General features: G+C 38.6%; 1 protein-coding gene across 1 annotated transcript; it reads left to right on the top strand.

Moving 5' to 3' along the window:
* Positions 1–358: 358 nt before the first annotated feature.
* hira (histone cell cycle regulator a) lies at positions 359–21406 on the top strand. Its single transcript, XM_079815695.1, has 25 exons — positions 359–615; positions 1136–1198; positions 1344–1454; positions 1748–1838; positions 4120–4214; positions 4312–4407; positions 5841–6001; positions 6135–6302; positions 6478–6591; positions 8922–8992; positions 9108–9213; positions 10167–10382; positions 11361–11446; positions 11535–11711; positions 11817–11984; positions 12060–12264; positions 14128–14226; positions 15010–15158; positions 15247–15408; positions 15864–15922; positions 16940–17045; positions 17212–17334; positions 17427–17590; positions 17686–17774; positions 20780–21406. Exons 1-25 carry the CDS (start codon positions 579–581, stop codon positions 20894–20896), a joined length of 3033 nt encoding a protein of 1010 aa, XP_079671821.1. The 5' UTR covers positions 359–578; the 3' UTR covers positions 20897–21406.
* The last annotated feature ends 313 nt before the right edge of the window (positions 21407–21719 follow it).

The raw sequence follows: 21719 nt of genomic DNA, 5'->3' as shown, positions 1-21719 counted from the left end.
TTATAACATTTTGTCAAGTAACAAAATGTGACATAGCATCGCATTCTTTGAAATAACATTGTGGTCAGATTTTGTGTTCAAAAGAGTTTTTTATAAAACCGCCACAATGTTATTTCAAAGAATGCGATGCTATGTCACATGTCCAAAAAATGGTATCATGGTCCTTTATGGACCTCAGTCTCTGGTTATATTTAAAAAATGTGACGCTGTTGATATTACTAGCTTCTCTAGACGCTTATGTTTGTGTTTTTCCTACTTTATAAATCATATTTTATGACGCTTCTGCGAAATGAATGAATGTAAATAAGGAACAAACACGTCCATTCTTTGTTTCCAAGGGAACTTCGAGGAAGACGGCGAACTTCCGGCGTGACTTCAGTTGCTGCAGCTTCACGCTCAGAGTGATGTGAGAGAGAGAGAGAGACAGACATGGAGTTTAACTGAGCAACAAAGTAACGGATGAGCCGCAGCACTTAAACGGCAGGACGGGCGGGCGGACGCTGGAAACGATTCTCCTCGGAAGCGCAGAGGGAGATCGCGGGTTGCAAACGGTGGTTTTATAATTAATCAGCGTGAAGATGAAGCTCTTGAAGCCGAGTTGGGTCAATCACAATGGTGAGAGCAGCAGCCCGACTGTGTGTATGTGTTTGTGCAAGAATCCGGGGCTTCAACTTGCGCTTTTGTTATGTAGAGAGACGGATCGGGTCTCTTCTGCAGTGCTGTGCTTGCGCTCGGGTTCTTTTCTGCATATTTTAGAGCAATAAGTATCATAGTAATCGGCTGGGTTTTTTTTTTTTAGCTTGGCTGGATTTTAAGAAGCCACCCATGAATATATGATGTGCACACCACCCATTTTGAAGTTGCAAAAGACAGGCAGGCTCTGGCAGACCTATGACATGGGTCGATCAAGCTGGAGCTGATGGCTGTGTTATTGCACTGTTAAAAATTATGTAATTTAAGAGATGATCTGGTCATAATTCTGGTCGTGTTATATGCTAATGTGGCTATATTTGCATTTTAACCTGCTTTGAACTGCATGTATTGTATATAGTACATGTTGTGTTCTATCATTGCATATGTTTGGACTCTTTGGCCATGTTAGACATTTGTGTTGTAAGAGTGTTTTTGTTTTCAGGTAAACCGATATTCTCAGTGGATATCCATCCAGATGGAACTAAGTTTGCTACAGGTGGCCAAGGTGAAAAATCAAACCATCTTACATATATTTTCCTGATATTCTTTGGCTAACTATAGTATAGCATTCAGATTCATTTTTAGTTTAATGTCAGTCCTAATTTAGTAGTTTGTCATCACTAACCAATATTTTATATGTACACTGACAGGTGAGGACTCTGGGAAAGTGGTCATCTGGAATATGGCCCCTGTTCTTCGAGATGAGGATGAGAAGAATGAGAATATTCCCAAATTGCTTTGTCAGATGGACAATCACTTGGGTATTACCTGTTTATCTCTATATTTAAGATTAAAATGTATGAAACACCAGTTAAAAACAAACATTTGTGGAGTGTTGTTCTCTTAATACTTCATTTTTTTGCATTTAGACCACATGTTTTGCTCCCTGCATTCAAAAGAAAAATTCAGAGACTGTCTTGATTATATCTTCTCTTAAATGTATTGTGAACTGCTTAAGATATGAACTGCACTGGCAGAATGTGAGACAGAATGTGTGACACTGATGAAAATTCAGTATCTAATTAAATGTTTTATGTAACTTTGTGCATTTCAGCATGTGTGAATTGTGTGCGCTGGTCAAATAATGGCTTATACCTGGCGTCAGGAGGAGACGACAAACTGGTCATGGTGTGGAAGAGAGCGGCGTGAGTAAAACCGAAATTTTTTCCAACTTTAAAACACTTTACATTGATTGCAGTTATATCACAATTAAAGGTGCCGTAAATTATTTCTAAGAGAAACTTGATATTTGAAATCATCCCAAACACGTCCTTCCCTTCATTGCTCCGCCCCCAAAATGCACAAAAATGCAATGCAAGAGTGGATGTCTCTTTATCATATCTGAAGCGAAGCAAAATAATGTTTTTGCGAAGATGACGAATTAACAAGGAAGAACAAAAAATTAACATACAGTACCGAAGAGTATATACAAGCAAGAGTTGGTTGTTAGTCACCAGCAGCACATCAGCTCCAGGCAAACAAGGACACTCAAAACTGTCCTGTTACTATAGGTACCATTATAACAACAGCATATCTTGATTCTGTGAAACATTGCAAAACCAATGTTTCTCAGGTAGGGCTGTAATCAACCAAAGAAAATCTTGGTCGACTGAAGTCCTGACATTTTCGACTAAAAATCGACTAAAATGACGTTAGAAAAAAAAAACGTTAAATGAATAAGCTGCACACTGTGCGCAGTACTTGGTAGCCTTGTTGTCTGCCTAAATTAATTATAAATAAACATAAAAAACTAGTAGGCTATTTGCAGTATATTAAATAGTTTTTGAGCTGATTATTTTGCACTGAAATGAGTCTGACACACGAGTCTGCCGGCTCTGACAGCGTCGCATCAAGTGCACCTGCGCAATATCATAGCCTATGACTTCCGAGAATATAGTACTATGTGTTGTCAACTAGATATCATCACAAGAACTTTTGAGGAATATGCAACATAATTTAGACAATTGTTTTTGTCATATGTATTATAATAACTGACAGACACTCATTTCAGCCACACTGTGCAGCTCGAACAGGAGCTCAGCTTCGCGGCTGAGACACGAATAGACTATTAACTTAAAGCTTTTACTCTTAAACACAAAAGGCACGTCCACTTTAATAAAAAGGGAATATTTATTAAACAAGCCAGATCAAGAGCAGAAAAAACGCTCTCACAATTAAATAAATAATATACAAGAAAACTAGCCTTCTTCTATCTGTCTCTCTTCTCCAGTGGGTTGGACTAATCCAAAAGAAGTGAAAACAATGGGGGTGTTCTGAAGACAGACTGTTACTTGTGAAACAGTGTTGCTCTGAAAACACCCCCATTAGCAATTAGTGCTTTCCACCTGATGAAAATGAACGCGGCGCGGCAAAACTGATGAAATGAACGCAGCAAAAGTAATGAAATGAACGTGGCTCGGCAAAACTGATTAAATGAACGCGGCAAAACTGACAGTACAGATCCACTTATAGCGCGGTGTTGTGACGCTTCCCCTCATGTGTATGTTGATGGGCGTTCCTCAAGTTTACCGCTATGGGTGTGCGTTTGAGCCAGCGGGAATGAACAAAGGACCCGCGAGAGACTTCTCTTCTCCAGTGGGTTGGGCTAATCCAAAAGAAGTAAAAAGAATGGGGGTGTTCTGAAGGCAGACTGTTACCTGTGAAACAAGGGTGCTCTCAAAACACCCCCATTAGCAATTAGTGCTTTCCACCTGATGAAATGAACACGGCGCGGCAAAACTGATTAAATGAACGCAGCAAAACTAATGAAATGAACTCGGCAAAAAAACGACCAATCAGAATTTTGGTCGAGCCAGAACGTATCGACTAATAATCGACTAATCGACTGGGAGATTACAGCCCTATTCTCAGGTATAGAGCAGAAACCATGCAACCTTAGCATCCATTTTCAGGCCTTCCCGCTTCGGTCTCTTCAGCGCTGGAAAGCTTTCTAATATTAACGTGGGCCCTAAAGCTCTTGCCTGTTCATAACCCTTTTTCCAGTGATATTCCTCTGACCTTTTCTCTTTTGTAATGTCTCTCAGGCATCTCCCTTTCTACACTTGCTAGCTCTCTCTCCCCTCCCCCATCATGAGTGAATACGCCCCCTACTTCTGATTGGCTACAAGTGTGTTGTGGTGCTCAGTCCGATCCACTTTCTATATATATATATTTATTACATTACATTACATTAATATATAAAAAGTTCTTTTAAAAATAAGGTGATTCTAAAAATAATTTTTTATATGTATTCCAGTAGACAGAATGACCAAGATGCCCTACCACTTGCGCAAATGCACTGTTTATTTCCCCACTTTTGAGCGCAGATTGTTGTCTTTCTTTTGTTTATAAAACACAAACAGATGCCACAAATGCCTCCACGCACAGACCTTTGAGGCATTTTGTGCTATTTCTTTTGTTAAACAGTTTCATAGGTCCAAGCACGGTGTTTGGATCCAGCAGTAAACTGGCTAATGTGGAACAGTGGAGGTGCGTCATGATTCTGAGGAACCACACGGGAGGTGAGGAGAAAAACGCTGCTCATGTGATTGCTGGATATTGTTCTCAGGTTTGGCATTGTGTGAAGCACATGTGGTGTTTTCTCTCAATCTGATTCAGATGTAATGGATGTCGCCTGGTCACCTCATGATGTCTGGCTCGCGTCCTGCAGTGTGGATAATACCATTGTTATATGGAACGCTCGAAAATTTCCAGGTGAAAAGTGAATTTAGATCTAAGATAAAAGTCTAGCGTCAGATGACGCTTGGTTTGATATGTTTCTAATGTAATGACATTTAAGGGTTAGTTTACCCAAAAATAAAAATTCTGTCATCAATTACTCACCCTCATGTTGTTCCAAACCCATAAGACTTTTATTCACCTTCGAAACAAATGAAGATATTTGACCCTCTGTTGAAAGTCAATTAATCCAAAACTCTGATGCTTCAAAACATTCGTAAAATAAATCCTAAAATCTAAGTTTTCTAAAGAGATAAACAGATTTAATTTAGATACATGGGGCAGTTAAATATAGTAAAAAGAAGCTCAACTTTTTTGACGTGCAGAAACAAACCTCATTGGTTCTTTCGGAAGCTCAAATGGGCTGACGTGACAACCAAACATGATTGAGCTTCTTTTTACCAAATTTGAGTGCTCTATGTATGTTTGCTGATCAATGTTTATTGTTTACACGTGAATAAAAGCGTAAATTATATCTGTTCATCATATAAAATGATTGTGTCTCTTCATAAGACTTGGATTAAACTGCTCAGTTCATATGGGTTTATTTTACAATCTCTTTATGAACGTTCTGAAGTGTCAGAGTTTTGGGGGAATAGTCTTTCAATGAAGGGACAGAAATCTCTCAGATTCATTAAAAATATCTTCATTTGTGTTTCGAAGATGATTCAACGTCTAATAAGCAGTGTTGCCACAGTTACTTTGAAAAAGTAATCTGATTACTGATTACTCCTTTAAAAAGTAACTTAGTTACTTTACAGATTACTTGATTTTAAAAGTAACTAAATTAGATTACAAGTTACTTTATTAGTTACATTCAGCAGTTGCCGACAACACCCCTGCCGCCTCAACATAAAAATTACAAACATTTTTGCCAACACTCCTTTTATTGGAAGTGCTTTTTTAACAGTAACGTTCAAAACTGTATCTCCTGACATTTTAAGTTGAAATTAAAAAATTTCCTGAAAAAAAAAAAACTTTTTTTTTTTTTATAAAGACAGTCTTTCTTGACTTCACTTAAAATAACTACTCTCCCCGAGATGCAAGAAGAAAGCAAAAATATATATTTTTACTAAGGAAAATGACTAAAATAGTAACTCACAGTTACTTGGATAAATTACTTTAATCTGATTACTGGTTTGGAAATAGTAACGCGTTAGATAACTCGTTACTGGAAAAAAGTAGTCAGATTAGAGTAACTGGCATCTGGCATCACTGCTAATAAGTAAGGTGAGTAATTGATGAAACAATTTGTAGGTGAACTAACCCTTTAAGTGTGGCTTAAGTACCTGGATACTGTTATATGTCAGGGAATTTTATAGAGGTTTTGCTTTTGTATCAAATTCAGTTCTGATTTAAAGCATCAAAGACTGCATTTTTAAACCTGCTTTTGTATGTGTATGCCACAGAGATTGTGATGACTTTAAAGGGACACACAGGGCTGGTGAAAGGCCTGACGTGGGACCCCGTTGGAAAATACATCGCCTCCCAGGCAGATGACCATAGCCTGAAGGTCTGGAGGACCATGGACTGGCAGCTGGAGACAAACATCACCAAACCGTTTAGTGAAGTAAGACTTCAAACTGCTGGCCAGAAATGCCAGTTTGGGATTGTTTTTACTTTTTTGTTTATCCTATTTTCGCTTTGCTTATTTTTTTTTAACTAGTCCCTGCACTCTCTCTTTTTTCCTTGCTTTGAATCAGTGTGGTGGCACCACACACGTCCTGAGGCTGAGCTGGTCTCCAGATGGTCAGTACCTGGTTTCAGCTCACGCCATGAATAATTCTGGGCCCACAGCTCAGATCATTGAACGTGACGGCTGGAAAACCAACATGGATTTTGTGGGTCATCGAAAAGCTGTTACTGTGGTGGTTAGTGTTGGCTCAAATCATTCATATTCCACAGAAAAGCAAGCATTGAAATCTCCATCATGGTTTTTATTGCAGTATATGCTTTTGTTTGGATGAAATCATAAGCTGGCTAAGCTCTATAATTCGATTTTTCTCTCATTGAATGGTTTATGAATTCCTCTCCCTCTCTCTGCAGAAGTTCAATCCTAAGATATTTAAGAAAAAACAGAAGAATGGCAGCACGCCCAAACCCAGTTGCCCATACTGCTGCTGTGCTGTGGGTAGTAAGGACCGCTCACTCTCTGTATGGGTATGCAACTTCTCACTATCACCCCTTATTTTTACCCTTCATCAGCCACATTCTCTGTTTGGTTTTTTGTGATTTATGTGGAGGGCTTTTTTGTACTTGTTATTATGCTAATTAAATTTCACTGTCCCTACTGCAAATATTTTTTTATTTCCTTGTTCCTACGTTCATGGAACATATCAGAGAATGTTAAATTTGTGCAAAATTAAGGGAAACTAATAAAATCCAAAAAGACATGGAAGAGTCATCAACATTTCAGTATAGAATACACTACAGTTCAAAAGATTGTAGTCCGCGTCAGGTGGTTCTTTGCCTCCACGTCATGCATTAAAATGGTTTAATCAACCCTCTACGCACACCTTGGCTATAGAATCGCCTTTGGCTAATACATTTTTTTGTTTAGTCGCCAGACTGATATACTTTATTATATTATACTACAAATGTTATATATATATACCACCAAATGTATCAATATTTTTGTAAAATGGCACAACTTTTTAAATATCTGAATGTACACGCTTAACATCAGTCAGCATTAGACTATGTTATTATATTATGATAATCAAGCACTATTTAATGATAGAACTTTACCAATTAGAACTAAAACTGTTCGAAAGCATGTATTAATGCATATTTGTCATTAAACTGAACTTTGGACTGGTGGTGGTGCTTAAGATATTGTTGGTGTTTCTGTAAAAAAAATAGATAATAGTAATAATATTATATTATTAAAAGATAATAATACTACTACTAATTCTACAACTAATAACAATATACAACGCACTAAGGATTGATGAGCTGCTGGGTTCATGAATATTAATCACGTTGACAGCATTCGCTCAAACTGATTTGCTGAAATCAAAATAGGGACAGGAAAAGATGAGTGCCAGCCAATGAGATTGCCGTTTGCACATTAGTTCCGCCCACTACCGGAAAAAAACTGCATATCTTCTGCTTGTTATTAAAAGCTGAACAATTCCAAATGAACTCCGTTATTTTGACAGGAAAATACAACAAAGAATATGGTTTACATGTAGCGTGTCGATTTTGCTTGGTTTTTAAGACTCTCGTGTGTGTGTGTGAGAAACGTGCTCAGCAAAGCGACAGAGTTCTTCACACTAGAGTTCACGGTACGTTGAGTGTTCAGCGAAATAAAAATATATTTATGCTAAACTTATTCTTAGCATCTAACACACACACACACACACACACTGGCGAGTAAAATCTGAGAATGTATTAGCCAATGGCTAATGATGGATATTATTTAATCGGCCAGAGTGACGTTTTACTCGCATTTTAGAGGGTTGTTTAATGCACAGCTAGCTGTGGATTATCCTGCTTGTACCATGATCATTTGTTAGCACTGACAACTTAAAGCTTTTATTGATGTTTTGCAGCAGAATATTTGAACGTAAGGGTAAGATTGACTGTTATTTTTGTCAGTTACGGCTAGTTAGATCTAGCATTCTGCCTGCTTTGAATCAGTCACAGAGATGAAGTAGTGCATAAGATTACATTTATCTAAATAAATGAACTATATAACTTATTTGAATTAATTGTAGAGAGAGAGTGAGAGAAATTCGTTCCTGTGTCTGTTCAGCGCCTCCCTCAATAACAACGAAGCTGTGTCGAGTTTAATGGTTTAATTATTTCAACAGCGATGGAACGCCCTTGTTGCTGAGAAATATAATGTTGTGAATCAGTAGCGGATACATTTTAGAACTAAAAGTTGCGGGGCAGTGCTGATAACAAGGCTCTGTGCTCCTGAATGTTTCTGTGTGTGCACAGCGCGATCTCCACTCTCTGTTTCTGAGTGACAGGCGTGTGTGTGTGCGCTTCAATGAAAACAGCACATTAATATAGAACGGTGATTAAAATGTCTAGGAACTACCTGTGCATTAAACGTATTGCACACCATCCAGCCAATCAGAATCGAGTATTCAGACATGCCATGGTATAGACAAAATTGTAGTTATGCTGTGCTCAAAAATATTGTTTAATGTTCAATATAAAACAGACAACTGACATGATAAAGCAATAAATCACATCTCATCCATGTTAATGAGTTTGTGTCCTACCCAGCTGCAACCATGACAATACATTTAGTCAGTCCCGCTGGACTGTAGAGTGGCTCCAGCAGTGAAACCTCACTGGTCCAAAGCTCCACATAATATATTATTGTGATTTAATTTAGTTTTTCTTGTTTCAAACAGCATTTTGGTTTCAGTAAGGACAGAAAATGTCACATCTTCCGGCAGCACAAATGTAGGATTTCTGAATGTTAAGAGAACACACCTTGAATCAGTTGTCCTGCTCTTTTTTTTTTTTTTCAGCTCACCTCACTCAAGCGTCCCCTGGTTGTCATCCATGACCTCTTTGATAAATCTATAATGGATATTACTTGGTAAGAAAGCAGCTTTTCCATTTTCCAAGCTTTGTAAAGCATCATAGACATTGTTGTGGGGTAAATATGATCTTGTATGAGACTGAGAGTGTTGTGAACTGATTGTATCTCTCAGGACACTGAATGGGCTGGGACTCCTGGTGTGCTCCATGGATGGGACTGTGGCCTTCCTGGACTTCTCGCAGGATGAACTGGGAGATCCCTTGAATGAAGAGGAAAAGGTAGAGAAAACACACAAACACACCAGTGTTGGAGAAACTACCAATTTAACTAACAAAAGTAGCTAACATTGCAGTTTTTAAGGCAACAACAACTTTTAAATTATATAATTAAGTAAGATTATATTATTGAGGAGAAGAAAAATTTATTTGGCACAAAAAAGTTATATTTATATTGCACACATTTAGTCTCCCAAAGCCAGACCTTCAGACTAACAAACTGGACTTCATAGCTGCTTTCATTGGCAAAGGACCGCCCAGAGGCCGTCTGACTGACGGTAAAGCAACCAATCACAGCTTGCCTTGTTCTGCGTCATGTTTAAGGCTGTGAAAATGTAACGTCGATGTTTCTACAAGAACAGACCTCTGTGTAAAACTCTTTGGTGGACTGCTAAAGAACACGACATGCACGTCTGCTGGAAATCCTGTAGAATTCAAGATGACTACTTTGAAATTTTCCAATTTTGTGTGGCATATGCATCAGATGTTCAGCCAACAGTCCGTGGGCACGTATCACGTATTTAGTTAATTTATTCCTTATTTACTTATTTAAATTAATCGTGTTTTGAACCATTTGTTGAAATAAACAGTCTGATTGAACAAATTTGCTTAAGTGAAGTAAATCTCTACATAAAGAGATACACAAGACATTCTAGGAGAGTGTTTGCTAATTGCCTCGGTTCGCTCAATTCAGTGTGACAAAAACAGCAATGCAGGGTTTTGCTGCGCTACACCGCTCCTAGTTGGGGAAAAAATGGCTTGTTATAGGAAAAGCCACACTTTTTTTTAAATCAGCTGAGCTACTGTCATGTTACTGAAGAATGTAAATGGCCTAATAGCTTCCAAACTTTTAATTAGTTACTCTTTAACACGTCACACATGCACCAACACAAACTAGCAAGGTGTTGGAAAAGACTTGAGTCTCTAAAGTAAGATTTCTGTATATCTTTCTGTAGAATACTATTCATCAGAACATCTATGGAAAGAGTCTGGCCATCACGATGGAGTCGCAGCTTGCCAGCACAATCATTGAGAACCCAGAAATGCTCAAGTATCAGCAGGAACGGCAGGGGAACCCGAACCCTAATGGAGCCCAGGGAACCGGTCCTGAGAACCAGACACCCAAACTCACCAATGTGCTCAATGGAGAGTCCCTGGAGGACATCAGGAAGGTCAGAAGAAAGAATATGCAACAATACACATAGCAAATTATTAAAATGGGTCATATACTAAAAGAATATTTGGTAAATTATTTGGTTACTCATTTTTCCAACTACAGCAATGACTGAAGTGTAGGTTTCTGCTCTCCTTCAGATTTTTAAAAGCATAATTTCTTTGCAGATGCCAATAAGTTTGATATTTATGCTGTCCCCCCCAAAGCCAGCATGTTTTTCCTAAGGCCAGCATATTTTTTCAATTGTTTTCAATGGTAGTGCCACCTATTTAAAAATGCCAGCAGCGTGACGAGGTGCTGAGCATCTTTTTCACACACTTGCTGTTTTTTCAAGACTTTGTGTAAAAAAACACAGCGCTCATCACTGTCACTGTACCCAGCCGTTCAATCACAGTGGAGGAGGGATGGGACAAAATCACACCGACCAACTGTCCTCTTTTTTTTTTATATGTGGTTCAGCCATCTCTTCATCCCTAACAAGGGCCAGAGCAAGAAACAAACTATCTGCGAAATCCGATATTAGTAATACTTCCACGGATATTCCATATCATTGCAGCCAAAGCGTTTTAACTGGGGAAAAAAACAAACAAACAAAAAAATGCAGCACTAACCGCTGTCAAGCACCCGCAGCTAGCCATTTTCACAAGAGCGCCTGGTGTTTTCGGCTGACTAAAACACTTTTGTGGACACGTGGCCTTGGGTATCTAAATATATGAAATTCATATATTTTATATGTGTCTTAAGAGTCCAAAAGTGTGCTTACCTTTTGGGACTACTGTAGGTGTAAATGAAATGGGAGAATCATACTGCCAAGTCTTAATACCTATAATGAGTGGTTTAGAGGGCTTGAATATTTCTCCAAAATAACGTGTTTGCAGGACTTTAGCTTTCAAGTCAAGTAAATGGTTACAGTGACAGGATTGTATATTTCACTTTGTCTGCTTTAACAAATGGCATGTTTGTTTATATTGGGCAGAACCTCTTAAAGAAGCAGGTGGAGACCAGAACCGCAGACGGGAGAAGAAGAATCACACCTCTCTGCATCGCACAGCTTGACACGGGGTAACGAACATGCTCAACAACACTTCTAAAATTATCATTCACCTATACCACTGCATGCGTTCAGTGACTGAATCTCTCTTTTACCCAGGGACTTCTCACCAGCATTGTTTAACAGCACGCCGATCTTGCCGGGGTCGTCCGCATCTACTCAGCTCACCCCTCAGATCTCTTCAGATTCCAGCACGGCCAACTCACTCGGCCTGCGACCCTCCCACGACCCCACCACCACCTCTCCCAACAAAACTGCGGAAGAAAACAAGGACGGGTAAGTGTAGTGTATGTAATGAAGCAGTCACGTCCAGTTTCTGCTCTCTCTAGCCCCATACTTTGTATTAATCTAATTTCTTTTATTGTCTTTTTTTTTTTTTAGTGGAGCTGCACCTGTAAACTCAATCGCTATGAAATCGAATCTGCTGTTGACGTCTGCCTCCAAAATCGAGCCCATGAAAGCACTGGATTCGCGATTTACTGAAAGGTCAAAGGCCACACCAGGGGTCACTAGCATACCCATCACTATTGGCATCACCCCACTTGACAGGTAATGATGTCTCCACGATAACTGGTGTGTTCTTTTAAACTGAACTTAAAAACTGAAGCTGTTTTGTGTTCTTAGGGTTAAAGACAGCAGCTCTGTGAAGGAGCCGAAAGTAAAGGATGAAACCAGCAGTGACAGCGAGGACAAAAACATGGTGAAATCGCTCTCTATGGCCAAGAGGAAGGTAGAGATGGAGGGAGGAGAGGTGGTAGAGAAGAGGAAGAAGGGAAGGCCAAGGAAAGATGCCAAAATGATGGCGCCCATATCACAGCCCATCCCACAGGTGACATTTCCTCTTTCGAGAGATGTTTGTAAAACACATGTTTTGAAATCTACTGATTCAGGGGTCCGTTCTTCGTACATCCCTAACTCAGTCAGCAGGATTTGATTGTTGACGATTTGGCATGATTTTGGATTGTTTGGTTCTTCAAAGCTCATCCTGGACTTGCTCTCATAGCAACAGGTCGATAAGCTGAAACCTGCTCGGGTGCAGGCTTATTTCATCTAAACATCTTTTTAAGCGGCGTTGAAACTTAAAATCTGTCCCAACCGCTGATACTTTATTACAAGAGTTCCTTACTGAACCTGGGGCAATAATAATTTTAAATAATAATATAAAAATTTTATTTGAAAATAATATTTATTTAGATCAGTGGTGGTGACCGATATTATTGGAGTGGCTTGATGCAGTGCATGACATGCAGGTAACTTGATCTTGACCCTTAAGAAACTTTAGTAGATAGATTTATATGTTTTTAGTATATTAATGCTGTCACATAACAAATCTGCTTCAAAAGTAAAATTAAATTAATTGCTAATTACAACATTGAAATAAAAATGTAACGCCTATACAAATACTTTAAAATCGTTAATATAAATGATTGGGAAATGTAAAAAAAAAAGACAGTGAACTTTTATCTATTATAACTTTTATGTCTTTTTAGTTGCTTGGCTGTTATAAAGGTCCAGAAATTCGCCAAGTTTGTTGTCAGGTGTCTTTTTTAATTATATGATGTCATAACTTTGCTGTCTTGCTGATCGTGGTTTCGAGTATTGATGAATCTGCCCTCTACAGGGAACACGAGAACGCGCAGTAATCTCAGACAAATTAATCCAGATATTTTAATATAATCCGCAAATTTGTTTGAAGAACCAAATTAGCAGATCATCTCGGATGTATTAAAGGGTAACTAAACCCTAAGCCAACTTTTTTTAGTTAATGATCTGTAATACTGGGGCTTTATTAATGCTGTTCATTGATTCGAGTAAATGTTTTGACATTTGAGTATAAAGTGTTTTAATTCTATAAAATATGGTGTAAAACCGCCAAAGTGCTGTCCTCTTAAGGTTGAACGGTGGCTACTGCAGTTGAATTTTCCTATTGGACGTTGTGGTACATCGTGACGTAGGATGGTACCTCCAACGGCTCACTATCCGCGCCCCTAGCACGAGCTCACCACGCCCTCAGAAATGTCTCAGAAATGTATTTTATTTGAATAATATTCTTATGCTTTTAATGCTTCTAATATAATTATGCTTATTTATCATAAAAACAGTAACAAGTTATATTTTGAAATCTTATTACAGTTTAAAATTTTCTACCACTCTGGAAAAAATTAAGAGACCACTTAACATTGATTTCTCAATGTTAAGTGGTCTCTTAATTTTTTCCAGAGCTTTATTTAAAAATATTTTAAAATAAAATGTATTCCTCTCATGGCAAAGCTGAATTTTCAGCAGCCATTAGTCCAGTCTCCAGTGTCACATCTTCAGAAATCATTCTAATATGCTGATTTGGTGCTCAACAAATACTGCTTATCAATTATTATTAATAATGAATCAATAATGATCTTTTATGAATCAAGTTCAAAAGAGTAGCATTTATTTGAAATATAAATGTAATCCTTGCTGAATATTACTTAAAAAAATCATCTTACTGACCAGTGCAGTAGTGTACAAATGTATTTGCTTATTTGTATATTTGTTTTGTTCATATTACATATAAAATAAGAAAAAAATCTACACTAGTCACGGCTATAATCTATAATCTCTGTAGTATAGAGAAGAGACCTGAGGGGCTCTTATGTGAGTGGGCATCAATTATTAATTTTGTTTACTGTTTTCTAATTGGTCTCTTCTCTTGTAGACTCCAGCCGCAGTGGAAAAGGAGCCATCTCGATTAGCAACACCTGTAGTGGTGTTAAAACTTCCCACCCCATCCATACAGAAATCATTCAGCACTCAGGTATGGCACAAGCACACACTCGAGATATCAGTCCTGCGTTTACAATTAATGCTCTCGATAGATCCTATTGTGTAAACAGGAAGCTAAAGTACTGTCTATAAGAGTGCTAATGAAATGCAAATGAAGACTCCATGCCAATGCTGGATGAAAAATAACTATCAAAGGATTCCTTAAAGGTGCTGTGTGTACATTTTAGCGGCATCTAGTGGTGAGGTTGCGAATTGCAATCGCCCACATCTCACCCCTAACTTTCGAAGCACATAGAGAAGCTACAGTGGCCGACACCGGACAAAGATGTCGTCGTCTGAGACCGCAGAGAGTAGCTAGTGCTAGAGAAGTTTGTCCGTTTAGGGCTACTGTAGAAACATGGCTGACTTCACTATAAGGGGACCCGCGGTGTATGTAGATAGAAATGGCTCATTCTAAGGTAATAAAAACATAACGGTTCATTATGAAAGGTCTTTATACACCACTGAAAACAGCTTTGCATATTATTACTGCATTTCTGTCAATAGATCCTCATAAATATTACACACTGCACCTTTAAGAGTTAAGAATAAGAATCCTTTTATACTTGCTGCGATTATGTTTTTAAATGACTTATTATAAAATGTGTGTTTATTTGGTATGTGTTGTGTTGCTCTATGTATACATATACAACTGTCTACATAAACAATTGCCTTCAAGGACAATAAAGTTGAAGTCAAATCAGCTAATAATAAAAGCAAAATTTACATGGACTAAAATCCACAATACATAAAAAAATGTAACCTGCATGTTTAGGTGGGCACAGACTCCATCACATATCTAGAGGTGGAGAACGAGGTCTCTGTGGTGTCTGGAGCTCGTCTCAGTCAGCTCAAATGGAGCAGAGAGGGCAGAGAGTGGGACACGCTGCTGCCCAGCCGCATCATCATAGCCACAGGGAGCAGGTGAGCATGTAGCACGTATTATAGCACACTGGCTTACACCCTATTTTGAAATTTCAACTAAAATTACCTTCTCTTTCTATTTTCATAGCGATGTTGTTGCTGTAGCATGCGAGGATCGCACACTTTCTGTCTTCACTGCATGTGGACGGAGACTTATTCCATCCATCATGCTGCCCGCCCCCATGTCAGCACTTCATTGCTCAGGCCACTTCGTCATGGCGCTGACTGCATCAGCCACCCTGTCTGTCTGGTATTGACCCATCATCTCCGTTTCTCAATAGAAAAGTCAAGTCATTTGTTTGTTAAAACATGGCTGTATTTATAACGGCAGTCAGGTTGATTTGTGACTTATTTTTTTAAAGGTCAGTGATTAAAGGGATAGTTCACCCAAAAATGAAAATTATCATAATTTACTCACCCTCAAGTTGTTCCAAACCTGTATGAATTTCTTTCTTCTGCTAAACACCAAAGAAAATATTTTGAAGATTATGGTTAACCAAAAATGTGATGGTCCCCATTGACATTTTTATTCCTACTATGGAAGTCACTGGCTTCAAAAAATCTTCTTTTGTGTTTAGCAGAAGAAAGAAATTCATACAGGTTTGGAATATGTTTTCATTTTTGGCTGAACTATCCCTTTAACTAAAATCTGAAAGATATACACATAATGTTAAATGGCTGGTATTGTCTTTTTTTTCTCTGCAGGGATGTTCAGAAACAGACAGCTTTGGTCAAAAATGAATCTCTGAATCCAATCTTATCAGGTGTGATTTTGTTTTCTTTCTTGAATAAGTTAATGAATTCTTCCTTTTAATCTCTCTATGTCGAGCTTATTAATTGACCATTTGCTAAGCTCTACCCTCTCATTTACTGTAGCAAACTCTTTGCACAACATGCCATAGCAATGAACAGACTCCACCAGTTTTTTTTTTTTTTTACTATTCATAAATGTTCAAAAATCGATTAGATATTATTGTTACATAGGCTGAAAAAAACCCATTATCTACCATTAGTCAAGGCAAACACTTTCCACGGTCAACTGAAAAGAAAGTTATCACAGGTGGTACAGATGAACAGATCTATTCTAAAAAAGTTTCTGAACATTTTCACTATGATGCTGAGAACTCTTCATTTAGGCATTACCTTAGAGCAAATGTAGGTGTTCCTACTCATGTTCTACTGCAGCGTTTTACCATATTTTAGATCATTTCTGTAAAATTGCATTTAGAACCATCAAAATATACTACTTTTTTTTGTAAAGAATGTAATACTTTTATTCAGTAAGACCACATTAAATTGATAAAAAATTACAGTGAAGACATTTTATTTATAAAAATGTTGCATTGCATTGATAAAGCTTTTCATTTCAAACAAATGCTGTTCTTTTGGACTTTCAATTAATCAAATTCTGATCAAAAAAGTGTATCACATGTTCCACAAAAATATTTAGCAAATGTTTCTTGAGCACCAAATCATCATATTAGAATGATTTTTGAAGGATCATGTGACACTGCAATATAATATTTCACAATATTAGTGTTTTTTTATCAAATAAATGCAGCCTTTGCAAGCATAAGATACTTTTTTTTTCTAAAACATTTAAAAAATCTTACCTACCACAAACTTTTGAATGGTAGTGTAGCACAGAAGTGCTGAATTGCATGAGAAAAGAGAAAACGTTTGCCTGTGAAAATGACAGGCATCAACAATTTGACAAATTAATTCTTTATCTTAAATCAATTGAAATATTATACCTTATCTCTCTCTCTCTCTCTCTCCAGGCACAGACGCCACAGTAAGTCAGTCTCTTTTGACCCTGCAAGGTGTAGCTGTGGTGGCGTTGTCAAATGGGAAAACGTACTGCTTCAACTCATCGCTGGAGACCTGGTGAGTGATACACAAACCATGTATTAAGTCAAGTTTAACTAACATGTAACAACCAGAATGTTGTTCATGAGTGAATTGTTTTGTGGTCTACTGTCTAAATATTTTTTGGGCCACTATGATTGTTCTGTCTCTGATATTTTGTGTCTTTTCTCTTCATATCTAACAGGAATTTGATAGCAGATAAGCAGGACTCGCTGGTACAGTGTGCAGACTTCCGCAATTGCTTGTCCTCTCAGGATGCTCTGGGCTCCATGGGGCCACTGGCCCTCACACAGGGCCGTAATCTGAGGTAATAGTGATCACTGTGCTCTGCTCATGCTTCTTTCTGATTGGATGACAATTAGCCTTGTAGAGTAACCGTCTCACTTTTGTCTCTCTCAGTGCCGGGCGGTTGGCATCTCGCTTGTCATCGACTCCTCACCACTTCCAGCTGGGAATAACTCTGGCCTTCTTGGAGAACCAGCTCTCCTCCGCCCTTATCCTCCTCTCAGCAAGCGAGTACAGACACTGGCTTCTCATCTACGCACGTTTCCTCGTAAACGAGGGTGAGTGAGAAGGTGGTCAGGGTCCATTAGGAATTAAAATGCTGCCCACGTTCTGTCTTTGACATTGAGAAATAAATCTGTGTGTTTCTTTGCAGGTTATGAGCAGAGGTTAAGGGAACTATGTCAGGATTTACTAGGACCAGTTCACAAATCCAGTAGCAGCTCCTGGGAGCCGACAGTCCTGGTATTGTTTTTTTCTTGTACTTCATGCTTTTTTTTCTTTTGTGTATAATATTGCTGTTTGAGCAAGTAAGGAAGTCCAAAGGGAGTTATTCTCTATATCAGTAAGCATTGTTTCTGAACTTTCTGAAACACCTCGATTATAATCTTGAGTTTTCTTCTGGGAACGTACACTGTCCTAATTTAAATAATTCCAAATCAAGGTATACGCAAAAAAATGCTTGGTTGAGTTGCGTTAGTAGTGTGTTGAACTTGTGTTTATGGTAAAGGGGCATGACATGTACAAAACACGTTCGAAGTGGTTGACCAATCACAACACACTGGTCCAGCTGACCAATCAGAGCACATTGTGCTTTTCAGAAGGAGGGGCTGGATATAGAGACTGGAAATTAACAGAGCATTACTGACAGACTGGTAGAGAGGTGCTGCAACAATGTAGTGATGGGAAGTTCGGTTCTTTTCCGCGAACTGGTTCTTTCGGACCGTTTGTTTCAATGATCTGGTTAAAAAAAAAAAACGGTTCACCGGTTCTTTTACGTCATCACGTAATGACGTAATTTCTATCATCGCGGCGGATGAAAATACATTAAAACACATGCATATAAAGTAATTTGTAATCATAACTTAGTATAGTAATAATAATAATAATAAGTATCGTCATCATCATCTTTGATAAGGTCTTACATTTACGTTTTGCAAAAGCAATCAATACAGCCACTGTCGTGCAAACGCGGATGTTTACACGGATTGAATAAACTTACAATGACATAACATAAACTTATACAAGTCCTTGGTTCACCCGTGCTCATATTATCAGCACAGCATCAGTTGTCTGAGAGAAACAGTTGGGTTCAGACGGTGCTATGCATGCTCACTTTGCTCAGTCTCTCAGCTCATCGGTTCTCAGGACCGAACATGTCCGATAGAAACGGGTCTCCATTCTGTACTGATGATCCGAGAACCGCTGCAACACGTTCCTGACTCGAGAACCTCTGTATCAGTGTATAAGTGTGCTGGGCTGAGAACTGCTGCAAGCTGAATATGTAGTCTATATCATAATACATTGATTGACATAAGATTTGACATAAGATTTATATCAACTTATTTAGAAATTAAATATGCTGTTCCTGAAAATATCATGCATTATTGATAAAATTACAATCCATGCATTGCGTTTCCAAACCCTAAAATAATACAGCAATTATGCGATGAACATGTTTCAAAAAATTTTCATTTTATACACTTGAAACCTGCATATTGTTCCTCTGAACAAATGACATGCATTATCAGCTCATCGGTTCTCAGTATCGAACGTGTCCAAAAGAAACGGTTCCTGATTCTGTACTGATGATCCTGTAGTACACGCATGCTCAGCTCATCGGATTATCGGTTCTCATTATCGAACGTGTCCAAAAGAAACGGTTCTCGATTCTGTACTGATGATCCGGTAGTACACACATTATCAGCTCATCGGTTCTCAGTATCAAACGTGTCCGAAAGAAACGGTTCCTGATTCTGTACTGATGATCCGGTAGTACACGCATGCTCAGCTCATCGGATCATCGGTTCTCAATATCGAACGTGTCCGAAAGAAACGGTTCTAGATTCTGTACTGATGATCCGGTAGTACACGCATGCTCAGCTCATCGGATCATCGGTTCTCAGTATCGAACGTGTCCGAAAGAAACGGTTCTCGATTCTGTACTGATGATCCGGTAGTACACGCATTATCAGCTCATCGGTTCTCAGTATCAAACGTGTCCGAAAGAAATGGTTCTCGATTCTGTACTGATGATCCGGTAGTACACGCATTATCTGCTCATCGGTTCTCAGTATCAAACGTGTCCGAAAGAAACGGTTCTCGATTCTGTACTGATGATCCGGTAGTACACGCATTATCAGCTCATCGGTTCTCAGTATCGAACGTGTCCGAAAGAAATGGTTCCTGATTCTGTACTGATGATCCGGTAGTACACGCATGCTCAGCTCATCGGATCATTGGTTCTCAGTATCGAACGTGTCCGAAAGAAACGGTTCTCGATTCTTTACTGATGATCTGGTAGTACATGCATGCTCAGCTCATCAGATCATCGGTTCTCAGTATCGAACGTGTCCGAAAGAAACGGTTCTCGATTCTGTACTGATGATCCGGTAGTACACGTATTATCAGCTCATCGGTTCTCAGTATCGAACGTGTCTGAAAAAAACGGTTCCTGATTCTGTACTGGTGATCCGGTAGTACACTCATGCTCAGCTCATCGGTTCTCAGTATCGAACGTGTCCGAAAGAAATGGTTCCTGATTCTGTACTGATGATCCGGTAGTACTCGCATGCTCAGCTCATCGGATCATCAGTTCTCAGTATCGAACGTGTCCGAAAAAAACGGTTCTCGGTTCTGTACTGGTGATCCGGTAGTACACGCATGCTCAGCTCATCGGATCATCGGTTCTCAGTATCGAACGTGTCCGAAAAAAACGGTTCTCGATTCTGTACTGGTGATCCGGTAGTACATGCATGCTCAGCTCATCGGATCATCGGTTCTCAGTATCGAACGTGTCCGAAAGAAACGGTTCGTTCAGATTCGAGAACTGTTTTAACTCGAGAACCGCTGTACGTTCGGTAGTACACACGCATGCTCAGTATCAGCTGCTCGAGCGTTCTCATCAGTTCTCTCAGCACTCGTCTCAGTTCAGTGAACTGTTGTAGTTACTAGTAACATATATACTTCAGGATATTTGTTTATTTCTAGTCGGAGGGACTGTCATTCATGTAAGAAAGTTAGTAACTTTAGTAATTTGTGGATCAGTGCTGACGCGAACCGTTTAGAACGATTCAGTCCGATTTGGTGAACTGGTTCGACCGGTTCACTAAAAAGAACTGGTTCAAAAGAACGATTTGTTCGCGAACCGGACATCACTACAACAATGTAAAATATGTGGGGAAAAAATGCTTTTTGAACATTCAAGCATGTTTACAGAATTAACAAACCTTCACTATCTTCTATTTCAGGGTCTGAGAAAGAGGGATCTGCTGACAGAGGTGCTGCCCGTGATTGGTCAAAATTTGCGGTTCCAGAGACTCTTCACAGAGTACCAGGATCAGCTCGAATTGCTGCGCATCAAATAGCACTTCACTTTTGACCTTTTGATGTTTCACCCCGATCCCCTTCTTGGCCTGTACATGTGCTAACAATCTGCCTTAGCTTTCACTGACAGCACTGTCTATAACGCAGACATGGACACTAATAAAAATGGACAAAAATAATGATGCTTTTTTTAAAGAATTAATTTGTTAAATACATTTATTAATTATGTTTGTAAACTTTGTGCCTGTGGTAAGAAAGAGGAAAGGATGGGATAGCTCGCATTTTGGGAACATTTTGATCAAGCACAAAGTTTGCATGGCAGTCATCTTAAAACTGGACGTTTTTACTTCTCAACTAAAAGTTGATAGTGGTGAACCAACTCTCCCTCCCTCCTTTCTTTTTGTCTTTCTCCTTCAGTTCCTATTTGTACAGCCACTTGTCATTTATTTGTAAATGTTTGTAAAAGGCAATTTTTTTTCCTCCGTTTTCTATAAAATTTAAGAAAATGGTAAACCTTCAATTACTAAGGAATAAACAATTTACCAGTTCTAAAATCGGTTGCTCTGTTATTTTTCTTTCTCATGTGTAATTTAAGCTTATTTGCTGGTGGTACAAAATGATTCAATCAACACATTTTTTACTGGTTCTTATTTAGTACCTTGTTTTGGGCAGGTGGTGGTAGTAGAGATCTGATTGTTCCAAAATTAACAGTCTAAAAGTAGAAATGGGCTTTAGTCTGGGAAAAGAAAAGAAAATAACTGGGTTGGAAAAATTTTCTAGAATCTGCAACATGTTTAAATCGATAGAATTATAATCTGAATATAAGTGACTGCTACTGTTCAAAAGTTATGGGCATGGCAACAT

This window comes from Gobio gobio, assembly GCF_949357685.1.
Source record: "Gobio gobio genome assembly, chromosome: 4".
Lineage (NCBI taxonomy): Eukaryota > Metazoa > Chordata > Actinopteri > Cypriniformes > Gobionidae > Gobio > Gobio gobio.
This window is presented reverse-complemented; position numbering and strand designations above follow the sequence as displayed.

Coding starts and splice junctions, on each gene's coding strand:
- hira (XM_079815695.1), top strand. CDS start 579: ATGAAGCTCTTGAAGCCGAGTTGGGTCAATCACAATG. Junction 6,002..6,134: donor TCACCAAACCGTTTAGTGAA/GTAAGACTTCAA, acceptor GCTTTGAATCAG/TGTGGTGGCACCACACACGT. Junction 6,303..6,477: donor GAAAAGCTGTTACTGTGGTG/GTTAGTGTTGGC, acceptor CTCTCTCTGCAG/AAGTTCAATCCTAAGATATT.